Source organism: Aulonocara stuartgranti (genome assembly GCF_965226115.1).
Source record: "Aulonocara stuartgranti genome assembly, chromosome: 15".
NCBI lineage: Eukaryota > Metazoa > Chordata > Actinopteri > Cichliformes > Cichlidae > Aulonocara > Aulonocara stuartgranti.
This window is the reverse complement of record NC_138951.1, coordinates 9,700,818-9,713,852: the sequence shown is the minus strand read 5'-3', so window position 1 is coordinate 9,713,852 and position 13,035 is coordinate 9,700,818. Positions and strand designations below refer to the sequence as shown.

Genomic DNA, 13,035 nt, shown 5'->3' with positions numbered 1-13,035 from the left:
GTGTATCATCTACAAAGGGAGGGACTGGTACATGCATATGTGAAAAACTCTAAATTGGTGTAAAGGCAGCGATCAATGACAGGTGGCATGGACACCAAACAGACAGCAGCTGCAACAGAAGAGGAATCAAAATTTTGGCCAGTGAAAGCTGAAGGAGGATTTCTTCATCCTTTGATCATGTGTAAGCTAATCCTGACTGCCTTCTGTACCACTCACTGGGCAGGCAGGGGAGCACTTTCTATATTCTATTTAGTGAAGCCCTCAACTACAGAATCTTTTCTACTTCATATAATAACGCTCCACATCGTCATTACATGAAGTAGAAAAGTAGATTCTCCAGCAGAGAGTCAACTGTTCTCCATTTCCACCCTGTACTGTCACAATATTCAACTCTCTGCACACAATAAGCCACTTTGTTGCATTGTCCAGTACATTTTACACACAGTTACGCTGAAACATCAGATATTTGCATTTCACAAACCAAATATAATCAACCCCACAGATAAAGAAGAGGGAAAGATAAGGAAACACTTGGAGGGGGGGAATTAATGATAAGCATGGGGAAATTTACAAGATATACTCAAAATGGTAAATGAGCTTTAGTGCTTTGGTGTGACAAGCACATATTGTATGTTAAAGGACTAAATCATACTGTATATAAGTGTGTCACAATGTGTCAGAGGAATGACTACAACTCTTGAGTTATTTGCTAAATGTTTTCCTAAATTAATCACAACTCCAACTGCTCAGAGCTTTACTTTTTGTGTATATTGGTCATAAACGGAGCATTTAAGTGAAGTGCGTAATTTCTTCTTGGAGCATACTGTATCAGGTTGCAGGGGTTTTCCTGGCTAAAACCAGTTCTTTCTCACTAAAACTGGAGCTCAGACTTTTGTACTGTTTGTCAAGTTCACGCAGATCAATTGAAAAAAAGAAAGAGAAAAAAAAAACTAACCACGTAGCAAACCATGTTATTTGCTAGATATTGTCATTTAAAATTTTCATGTAGGCACCAACAGAGTTCAGTTCAGTTACTGACGACAGTTACAGAGACGTGAGAGGTTCAAAGCAGACAGCAACCTAGTCAGCGTTCACCTTTCAGTCAAACTTTACTGTGCGCCTGCTGTGAAAACATAAAAAATTGTAAAGAAAAAAAAGGGAACTTATTATTTACTTGTTATTTAGTGGAATACTAACAATAAAAACATGTACATGTCGAATATTTATTGGTTTATTTTCTTCGTATTTTTGTGTCTAACAGGTTAAGGCTGTTGTTAGTAAAACGATGAAATTTATACCCTTCTTCTTTCCACTTGTCACATTTTGCAGAGCCATTCAGTGGGTTACAACAGAACCTTTGGTGGTCTGGTTCTGGTCTTCAGGACCTGCCTTAACATGATGATTATATAAATTGTATAAAGCAACCACACAGGCAGGGGCAGATCTATTGTGGTGGCATGTGCCATCCTAAAATAATCCCTTGCCATCCCTAGTGCAACCATAGTTTTGCATATGACAGTGTTGTTTATAGCATGAACACTTTTACCCTAGCTACAGTTAACATTGAATATAAATTCTAAAACTTAATATATTGCAAAATGTTACCCTTGCATTAAAAATGTGTTACCCATAGTGTTGAGCTGGCTTTATTTCCTGTTGTCAGTAGTGTTTGACAGTACAGATTTCTGACCTTATGTGTAAATTCAAGCATGTAACAAAAAAGTGCCAAAGAGAAGTTAGACTTGCATTTCTAACTGATCCACCTAATGTTGTGTAGCTTTCAGGAGTTTATACTTATTGAGCTACATGCTTATTTATTATGTTGGCTGTACAGTACATAAGATCGAACTGAAATGTTTAATGATTTGGGATAAAGCCAATAAGAAAGTTATAGACTTTGTTATTGTTATTGTTTATATGAAACGTGTATACTTATTGCATTTGATGTATTTTCACCATTTATATATAATGCATATTACAGAATGTAACTACTGTATGTGTCTAAAGAAATGGCTTTGCTTTTGCCACCCCCTCTGATTTCCATGCCACCCTAAGAAAATTTCTCTAGCTCTGCCCCAGCCACACAGGTCTTGTTAAAAGAGATACCTTAGCTTGAAAAACCAAAACAATTTCTGTACCGGGCTGTTAACATGTTTACTGTAATAGCAGAACAGCTTACTCCTACTTATGACAGGAAAATCTACCTGGTTTCTTTTCTTTTCTTTTTAAGCCTTTTGGAAGGATCTGTAGGAAATGTTCTTCAAGCTTTCCAGTGTGTTTTAACCAAAGACTGCATATGAGACGGAAATGACCGCTGTGACACAGGCGTGTTTCCAAGATTGTTTAAGAACCGTGGCACAGAGGTACTAATAAGTCAGAATATTTCATCAGAAGTAAAAGCATTGTAGAAAACTGGTGTAGAAAACATGATTTTTAGGCTCTCACGAATGCCTGTATCCAATTTATTAACTTAAACATAATCTTGCACTGGATAAAATTGTTTCAAAGTGGAAAAAAGTATTTAGACTTTTCATTTAAGTAAAAGCAAACTAAACGTTAAAATCCTAATCAAGTAGCTTAATAGTTCACAGGTTCATTGTTTAAATTTTAAAGCTTTAAGCTAGTTACTTAAAGCTTTAAAGTAACTAAAGTAAGTGTACTCATTATGTGGAATGGCACCTTTAGAATTATATATCTACTGATTTGGGGGATTATAAAATTAACAGTAATGTTATCTAATGCCCTCATTTTAGGGGGCACAAATCATTTGTAGGGGGGCATCAGTTGGAGCTGGTGCCATCCGATGCCCCCCTGGAGAACACACCCCTGCTCTGACATTAGTATCATCACTATGCTATCATCTAGTGAGATAGCTAGCTAAATATACATATATTTTTTAAAGGTTTATTCTTATTCATCTTTATAACAGGTATTCTTATTGTATCATCAGATTTTTACACATTGCTTTTTCATTTCTGCTTATTTATTTATTTATTTATTTATTTATTTATTTTTTAGGCCCCTTTATTTATTTAAATTCCATTTTTCTGCTTAACTGAGCTATTCTCCTTTACTGAAGTCATTTTTACACATTCTTTTTAATTCCTTGGCTGCTGTACCACTGGCATTTCCCTAGTTTTGGGATGAATCAACTATATTTTATCTGGCCATTAAATTACTTTGCTGAACAAAGTGCAATTTTTTACCCCTGCCCCGGTAGTGGTCTTGTGTGGGATGGAGTGTTTACATCAGGTGTATTGTTCGCTCTGTAGAGTGCTCCAACTCCAAAAAAGGAGTTTCCTGGGTACGGAGACAAGGTGACCTTGCACAGTAAGCTAAATATATCATTATAAAGATCATCACTATTCACACTATTCATTTATTCAAGCATCCTATCACAATATAAGATATGCAGAGCCCAGAGCTGTAGCTGCAGTTCACAGAGCAATGAATAACAGTCATTAGGACAAAAATTGTTCTGGACTTTTATGACTCTCAAAAGGATGTGACCTGAATGGCTGCCTCTGTCTCCCTGTTAGCCCTCTGTTCAACTAACACCACTCAGTAGACTGGTGGTCAGTTTCCTATTAAGACTGGAAATATGGGATGTGCAGTAAACAACAAGAACCCCGCACTTTAACTCACACAGCAGCAGCTGTATTTACAAAAATAACTCTCAACTTTCCTTTGAGGGAGCTATCATTTTCAGAAAATCCTTGTGTTAGTGTTTTGCAGACCAGAGAATATTTTTAACCTGGGCCCCCTAGTGGGTCAGAGAGGCTACATATCTGAGACTAATGTTAGTGGCAGAGCGTGGGAAGGCTTGTGCAAACAAGCCAGTTCAAGGTGGAGAGAAGCACAATAGATCGATCAGGGACTTTAACTCCTTTCACTGAATAAATAGCAGTCTTATAGTTAGAAGTCTTTTAACCCCCCACAATCTGCTTATTGATATCTAAATATTGTCACTAAAATCCCTTTCTCATTACAGTTACTAATAATCCAGATCTATCCTGTAATCGCTGGATCTAGATTATGAAAAAGACATATTACGTTCAGTGTTGGCTTGGGTCTTTTTGAAAATCCCAAACGCTATTATTTTTCTGTCAGCAGCTCAGGGATTACCCAATTATATATGATAGAGCTGTCCAGTTTCCAGGGAAACATCCTAGTTACTGATCCCATGAGACAAGAAGAGGACACGCTGCTGAGTGGGGAGTCTGGCAGCAGGTGAACAGTAATTATTGGATAGAGAAATCCCTCCAGTTTTGTATCTTATTGCGTCAAAACCTCTAAGAATAGCAAGTCACACACACTCCTCTGTGCCGCAGAGGAGCTTAGGCTACAAATGAAATTCACAAAACTTTACATCCAACAATAATGAGTAGCCTGTATTTGAACTAGTTTCAGCTGTTCTTGAAGTGTGAAAGTCATGCTTGTTCAGAAAAAAAAATTATTTGCTTCTGTTTGTTAATTCCAACCCTTTCTGGGCACATTTATTTATTGATTGTGAATTAAACATTTCAAGGAGTAGGATGAGAGCTTCTTTTGAAATCTTACACCTGATTGACTGTAACCGTTTTGTCACCTCTGGGCACGGTTCCAAAATTTCATTTAATTTGACTCCAAAGAACAGACACTTCCTTAAAGAACAAGCCTGCTGACGCAAATGCACACACCCTTTAACTAGCTGTTGTTATTTTATGAGTTATGCTCCTTATCACTTCTAAATACCGAGAAGACACATTCACACAGCAGTAATTCATCATTAAAAAAGGGCCTCAGGCAAACTCACAATAACTCAGACAAAGAGTTGTTTCAGGGCAAAATTGGATAAAACTGGGTGTGCTTAACATTGATTACTATAAGTGTTATTCTGAGTCAGCTCTTGCTCTGTTACTTAGCCATGACTGGCAGACTGATGTTTTGTAGTTTGTTAAAAGCTTTCACATCCCTTCTCAGCAGCAGAAAGCTATCAGGGGGATGGCTTTCTGTGAATACAAAGCCAAGCCAAGCTGAGCTGTTGTCAGTGTGGCACGTAGGCGAACTCAGCTGTTTCATCATCACTGTGCTCACAATTACACCAAGGCAGGGATCTCTGTCTGTCTCCCTCCCTGCAATCCTCTCATCCTCATCATTGTCTCCCTTCCTCCTCCTTCTCCTCCTCCTCCTCTCTTTCTACCAGGCGTATGCTGCCTGGTTCCTCCCCTGGGTTGCAGCACCGACGCAGGTTGGCGTCACAGTGGTCTAATTTTACTGCTGTTGATGCTGATGTTAAAAGAAGCAATAGGCACCTGCTATTTCTGCAGCTACCCCATCTCCCCGAGCCCGCAAAAGGGGTATTAATAAACAGAGTTATTAGATGCTGCATGGTCGCACACGGAAGCTTTATTGAGGAAAAGAGGGGGGGTACTGCTGAAGAGTAAAGGAAAACAGATACTGAGAAATAGGCTGTTATGCAACGGCACTGCAAGGACAAAGCAAGAAACCCTATAAAAGCCAATCTCATAAAGAACACCATATTTTGCTACTTCAGTGCTTTGAGCGATATTAAACTTGTTCCTCATTTGAAAGCAGGCCCTGAAACCAGGAAGCAGAGCAGCAACAACTGCTGACATCTTGTGTGGCTTTACAAAAAAAAGGGTGTGACCACACTGGAAGGCCTCCAACGTCAGAGCTGGTTGGTTATTGTGCGACAGTAGTCTTCCACCAAGCATGTCTTTTACACAGACACACCACGCATTTCCTGTGTGAAGCCATTAGGCAACCTGCCTTTTGATGATTCTGCACATGATGAAATAGTGGTACAAGGGGAAATGAGCAAATGAGGTGAGAGAATGACATGCAGACAAGATGAGAAGGCTGGGAGAGGTCTGATGACACAGTGAGGAGCAATAAAAGCAGAATAATTCATCTGCAGAGATGCCAATGGAAAAAACACACACACAAAACACACCACCGAGATTTATCTGAAATAATCAATGATTACTGCATAAGTGATGCATTTATTGCCTTCATGGTCTCCTGCGTAACAAGAGGCAATAGATGCCCCCACCCCCAGACCTTCAGTTTTAATTCATACTGCATACACAAATTATGGGGGTAAGGATTGGGGGAGATTATACTAGATTATATGAAAATTTCATTTCTAGATCTTCCACATCAGGTGACCTTTTTAACTAACAAATGGCATTTGGATGTCATGCTGTCACTTCAGCATCCATGTTGGCACAGCTGTGCTTCAACAAGATCCACATTTAGCATACAGTCACAGCATAAAAATAAACCCTTATCGCTCATGCAGAAGTTCATTTAATAGGTCGACAATGCTGTCTGTGCCTTTATGAATTATTTCTGAGGACTCCTCTTTTTCCTTTTTTTTTCCTTCCTCGAATTATGCTGTAACTCGCACGTCTTTTGTTCTGTGGGAGGTGATGTTTTGGCTAATCGGGGACCTTCTGATGCACGAGAATTAATTAAACCATCGTATATTGTGGCTGAAAACGTCACTTTCAGATCCTCCTGCGAGTTCCCTTGCACAACTACAGATCGCGTGCGTATGTCTGTGTCTGCGTGTGTGCGCGCGCGCACGGTTGGACGTGAGAAACGTGTCGCATCGGTTATGAAAGCAGTGTGCAGCAAGCCTTTTTCATCTTTTTATCACAGATGTCGGTGATTAAATCGGCTCTCCCTGAGACCGGCAGAGGGGAAAAAGCCGAAAGAAGAGAGCGTATATCTGTTTTAGCGGGGGGGGGAAAGCGCTGACCGAGCTGCCCGGTTACTTTCTGTTGGCAGGCGGCAGCGAGCAGCAGACTCCTCGCAGAGCCCTATATTTGGGCACGGAAGTCCAAACGTCATCGCGCACGGTTTACGATTAAAAAAATGGAAAGAACGCACTGACGTAAGAGCCACTGACATAGTTAACCCTGGCAACAGGCGGAACAATAAATAGAGCAAGTGGAGGTACAGGGAAAAAAGATGGCTATGCCTTATATAAGCTAATTTTAGCATTATTTTAATAATTTTTGAAAGCATTTTACTGGAAATGCTTTTAATTTACTACTCCTGAGAATATTCCCCTCTTTTTCTCTTCTCTTTCATCTTTTCTAAAATTATTTTTCCTTTGCCTCTCTTCCCCTAAACACGGCGGGAGGTTTCTTCCTGTTAAAAAGAGTTTTTCCTTCCCGCTGTCGCAAAGTGCTTGCCCCATGAGGTGACTGATGAATACACCTGACTTGAACTGAATAAATATGTAAATACATATGTGTGTGTGTGTGTGGATATCGTGAGAGGAAAGCAACACACCCAGCCAGCACAGATGATTGAATTGAAATATCACTATCTTTTTATTTACATATTTTACAAACAACATTCTTCTTTACTATCTCTTTCTCTATTCCTCTATGTGTAAAAAAATAAATTTAATAAATTAAAAGGACTAATGTTTTCACAGAAAACTTTGGATAGACCACTCAGACCATGGTTAAGACAATGCACGTGTTTCTTTTTTGTTTGTTTTTTTCTTTTTAAAATTTCACAAACAATTCACATGTTAACTCTCACATTCCATTAACCAGAAAACAAACTGGATCAATAATAACTATTGCTCTGAACATACATCGATAAACAACAAGTTATGTTATCTAGCACCATATAAATCATATACGAACTCATATAACGACTAGATGGTATTAGTTGAAACATGCGGGGAGGGTTTTTTTTGTTTTTGTTTTTTAAACTTGCTACATTGGTGTTATAGGCAAGTATAGATAAAGGCAGATAAAAATCATAAATAATTTAATATAAGTCTGTTCCATAGCCCTGTGATCGGCACATCTATGTAAGAAAGTGTGCTTTGATCGGAAGAATCATTGTTTCTTGTACAGTCTTTTAGAGGGCCAGCAGGGTGGGTGAGCTGAGGGAGTCGGAGGACTGCTCATTGCTGCTGCTTCCTCTCCTGTGGGCGACGCCGCAGGTGGGGACGGTCTCTGCCTCTGGGAAGGTGAATACAAATGAAGACGTGTAGGTAGTGCAGGCTGGGGTGCAGGTTACTACAGGTGTGCACAGGGGCTCGAAGTCATTGGTATTAGCTGAGGTGTGAAGAGCCTCCCACTCCTGACCCGTGTAGAGGGAGCTGGACAGGTCGACCTCTGGCACAGACCGTGCCGTCTCCATCTCCGTCTTTGCCAGGAGATCCAGAGACTCCTCCAGGACAGAGGACTCCAGGTCTGACATCTTGACTGTGCTGCTAGAGACGGTGGCTGTGGAGAGGGTGGCGCTGGCGCTGGAGAATATGGAGTTGGAGGTTGAGGTGAAGGTCGACTGGCTGGAAGCGATAGCGGGTGTATGAGAGACGGTGATCTGTGGCTGGGTGGACACTGCAATGGAGTGGCAGGAGTGGGTAGGAGAGAGGGAGGTCAGGGGGAAGTCTGTGCCCAGCTCAGAGGGGATTTTGCAAATGGGCTGGTGGGCAGCCAGAATGAACTCAAGCCTCTCCTTCTCCTTCAGCAAGTTGGCGATATCATTCTGCAGGTTGGATTTCTGGTCTTCCAGGATATCAGTTTCCTGTAAGAGAGAGAAATGGAGGAAGTTGCATCAGCTTGGCTGTTGGATAGCTCTGCTATAGCTCTGACAATAAACATGTTTCGATGAGTGATGGTAAATCTGATGGGATACTTACAGCTTGCAGAGTGTCTGTAAGCTCTCGCCTCCTGTTGCGGCATTTTGCTGCTGCCTGCTTATTCCTCTCTCTGCGAATCCTTCTCTTCTCCTCTTCCTCAGGTGTCATCTGCACATGATAGAAGGTAAAAGTTAGGACCCCTGCTCTTTAATAATCTTAGTCTATATATATACATAACACTTCATGAACGAATGATAATTACCTGTTCCACTTTGCCTCTCTTGTTGTGAGCCCTGGACATTGCAGATTTCATGACTGCTCTTGAGTATGCAGGGCTAGGACTGGAGGTGTAAGGGTGAGCTCCGTGGGAAGGGGCCACTGAGGAGACCACAGGCTGGACCATCCACTGAAGATCTGGGCTTGTGGAAATGGCTGTGACTGTGGGGATGAAGGAGGCACTTGATGCTGTCAGGTCTGTGAAATCCTGGAGGAAATGAAGTAAAAAAGGAGATCGTCAGGACATTTGGTACATTATCAGGAGGGGTGGCAGCATTGCAAGATGTCTATGAATGAAGCACGGAGGGTCTATAAAAAGCTGGATGGTTTAAAAATATCCTTATGATGTCAGCTATGACGTTACATTCTCTCTATGGAGTTTCCAGGTGGATGAATGAAGCTTGCCTTGCACTGTGTGGTGCGCAGGTCAGAGTTATTTTTTAATATATATATTTAAAAACTCAATGGGTGCTTTTCTTAATTTCCAGCCAGCCTTTTTCATTATTAACATTATTATTATTTGAAAACATCAAATTTAAGCTTTGTCAGTTTAATTTAGTAAACATTCAAATCTCCAACAGGTTCTTTCTGAGCTGAAATAGCGTGTTGTAAAGATTTAACAATGTTTAAGCGGACATACCTGAGACTGGGGAGATCCCATGCTGGAGTAAGATCCCGCTGGTGACGGGTAATATCCCAAAGTGTCCACGGACGGGGAAGCGGTGCTGCAGCGAGAGGAAGAGTCGCAATCCGCGTTGAAATTGAACATCATCGTTCCTTTTTTTCGAAAAAAATGTAAGCAAATAAGAAGATCCGGACAAACTCTACTAAGGACGAATGTAAACTTGAGGTCAGGATAGTCCTTTAGTGGGTTTGCGAGAAAACTCTTCAAGCGCTGCTCCCGATCAGTTCTCTTTAGTCGCTGTTCTGCTACTCAAAGTTAGACTGCCAACTCTCCGAGCTGGGCCTTTTTTATAGTGTGCCTGCTGACGTAGAGAGGGGTGTGCCGTTCACCCGACACCAGGAAGGAAAAAAACACCAAAACACTGACTTAACAACGCCGTAATAACACCGACTTTTCCTCGCGCTCCATTTAAATTCAATACACTTTGTTTGCACGAGTCACGAATGAGTCATTTACAGGTGATAAGTGACTATTTAAAATGTTTATTTCTAAAACTCGTCTTCAAGAAATGGAATATTCCGGAGCGGGATCCCCGATACGTAGGTATCCATATATGGTGCATCCTGTGAAGGAGGCGGGGCCTGATGGGAAATACACCTTGAGAGTGGCGGACAGCGGCATGACGTTATGTAAAACAACAAACACAGACGCTGTTGTGAAAACTTGAAGAACTGAGATAACAGTGAGGAAAAGTGCGTCCTACACAGCAGGGACACAATTAAACATGTAAATGTGTCTGTGCTGAACAAAACGTACCAAACAAACACATTAAAAAATAAAAATCTGTTTCTGTTTTTTTAACCCCCTCCCCCAGCCTTTTTTATTTGTATTTTTGAAATATAGAAACTCAATTTTATCGTGCAAACTTGTAGTTAAGCACTTTGTGATATTCACCTTGAAAGGTGGTATATAAATAACATGTTATTTAAGTACTCGCTAACTTCACTCACTGACTCACTTATCGACTATTTTTAAAGTGTTTAATTTGATCAATTGTTACACATTTAATGCAAGACAATTCATACAATCACAGGAGGCCCATGTTTGTATGTGTAGGTAGGTCACAAAGTACAAAGAATAATTTGAATAAAGATAAGAATAAGCGAGAAAACGGTGGGTAATTGATTTTCACTTGATTCTGTGGTCTGTCTGTTAAACCGACTTTTAATTTACTTATATACTTAATTTTATCCATGTATTTTTCTTATTTAATCCCATGCGTTTATATCCAGTAAGTTACAATGGAATTGTTTCATAGAATTGTCTAAAATATCTCTACATAAACGTTACATGTCAGGACATGGGTGACATGTTCTCCACCCTCAGGTACTATTTGTACTTTTCGCCTGCAATCCAGAACAGGGCGTGTTTAGCTGCAGAGCGAGCTGATAACTGGTTTTCTGTGTGTACGTTTCCTCGACGACAGTTTACATTTCTCAAAGGAGGGGACGGGGAGGGGTGGCAGTTAATTGTAAAGGTCTTCCCCAAAGCCACTAGCAGAGGGAATCCTCAAGATTTACGTAAGAAGCTATGAAACGAATTCATGAAATGCAGGCTTAACGGTGAGCCAACATTGCGACTGCATTTGCTGTTTAATAACTGTTCATTCTCTGACATCAGCACTTTTTTTTATTATCGTGTTGACTTGAGAAGTAGGTCTGTGGAACAGGCATCGTGACTTTCGTGCAATATTACCAAAGTCAGCAACATTTTGCTGGTGGTTTTGTTCAGGTTTATTCTTAATAAAGGCGATACATTCATGCACATAAAAAAACACGAGCAAAGCATTTTATGAGTTTTATGAAACACAATTCATACTTTTCTTCTTTTTTTTTTCTCTCTCTCGTGAGTCTTCCGGGAATTCCCTTCTTTAACCAAACAAGCACAAAACAAGCGCCATAAGTGCTCTCGTCCCATTAAACAAACCATAAAGACTAAACAAAGGTGTCATTGTGTCAAAAGACCCTAATTCAGGCTATAGGATTTTGCGCTTTCTTTCCCGCGCCAGTGTTTTGTTGAACATTCCTGGTTGTCATAGCGACGCCCAGCCCCTTTCGCGTCAGTGACGTCCATTTAGTTTTTATTTTTTCATAGCAAAGAAGATCGTGTGTAATCACGAGGAGGAGCCACATCAACAGAGAAACACCAAACCGACTTTTTCGGCATCGCCTGTGGAGACGGAACGTGCACACGAACACGTCAGGGGCCGTTCCCGGAAACGACGTCGGAGTGAGAGCTCTGAGTGTTTTCAAGTCTCTGACAGTCCTCCCCTTTCCTCGGTGTCTGCGGGTCAACGGAATGGAACGGGACACCAAACAAGCCGTTTACCTTGAGCGGTGTTTGAGTTCTGTTTGAGTGGTTGGCATGAAGGTTGCTGACCTGCACTGTTTGAGTGACCTGGTTTTTGCTAGTGTTATTTCGTGTTGGAATGATAATTTAATCGAAATAAAATTATAATAATAACAATAATAAGAAGAAGAAGAAAGAAAGAAAGAAAGAAAGAAAGAAAGAAAGAAAGAAAGAAAGAAAGAAAGAAAGAAAGAAAGAAAGAAATGCAATTTCTAAAAGAAAAAATATTTTTTTATATTGCTGCTTTTGAAAGTATTTAAACTCTCCGGTTATCTAATAGCTGAAGTTATTTATTTTTTATCGCTGCTCTTTGGCTCCTCAAAGGAGAACAGTTCACTAAAATGACCGTGAACTTGGATGCCAGTGGATCTAAAAATAAACTCCACAGTCTTTGCGCATTCACGCTCAAGTTGCTTTGAAGAAGACAACTGTTAGAGATGTGCTGAGAGGTGAGTATTGTTCGACCTTTGAACTTCGTTTTGTCCCAGGCCGCTCAAGCCGACCACCAATAGTGATGTGCCGGTAAATAGGGCCCAAGGCGGGGGGGTTGCCACTGCCGGGAAGTACCCGGGAGCACAGAGCAAACAGGGGGGGGAGCCTCTCACTCTATCCAGCGCTTATCCCTTTCACTTGGGTGGATTCGTGAGGTCACATGAAACCTAAATATAGCCCAATCCAGCCCGCAAGTTCTTGTTATGGGAGCAGAATTAGGTTATGCGGGAACATCAATTAAAGCCCGGGCTTTAATTGGTGCCGATAAACTGCATTACAGTCTGTGAGAAAGTAAGTCACGTTGCTCCTGTCTAGAAATTATATCAGTCACTGGCCTTCTTGAATTCTCCGATTCCCTCGTGAGTGTGTTTTGCACATCTGCGGCTGCACCTAATTGCCACCCTTATATGGAAAGGTGGGTCAAATCCTTCGCATCCTCAAACTAACGCCTGTGCGGGCATTCTTGGCGCAGCTGATGACGCTGATATCAGGTACAACATAGGGTCAGTCTCTGAGAGCTTGTTTTACTTTCTTTTTGCGGCAGTGAGTGAGTGGGCCACACGCAGCCCGGCAGCGTCCGTCTGCGCGCTATCCTTGTGCCACAGCACGCCCC

The 13,035-nt window shown here is 41.1% G+C and overlaps 1 protein-coding gene across 1 annotated transcript; it reads right to left on the bottom strand.

The window, feature by feature from the left end:
* Window positions 1-7,322: 7,322 nt before the first annotated feature.
* On the bottom strand, window positions 7,323-9,852 carry fosab (v-fos FBJ murine osteosarcoma viral oncogene homolog Ab). Its single transcript, XM_082505697.1, has 4 exons — window positions 9,537-9,852; window positions 8,883-9,104; window positions 8,681-8,788; window positions 7,323-8,565 (listed from the first exon to the last, which is right to left on the bottom strand). The coding sequence occupies exons 1-4, from the start codon at window positions 9,666-9,668 to the stop codon at window positions 7,891-7,893; spliced, it is 1,137 nt and encodes a 378-aa protein (XP_082361823.1). The 5' UTR covers window positions 9,669-9,852; the 3' UTR covers window positions 7,323-7,890.
* Window positions 9,853-13,035: the final 3,183 nt, after the last annotated feature.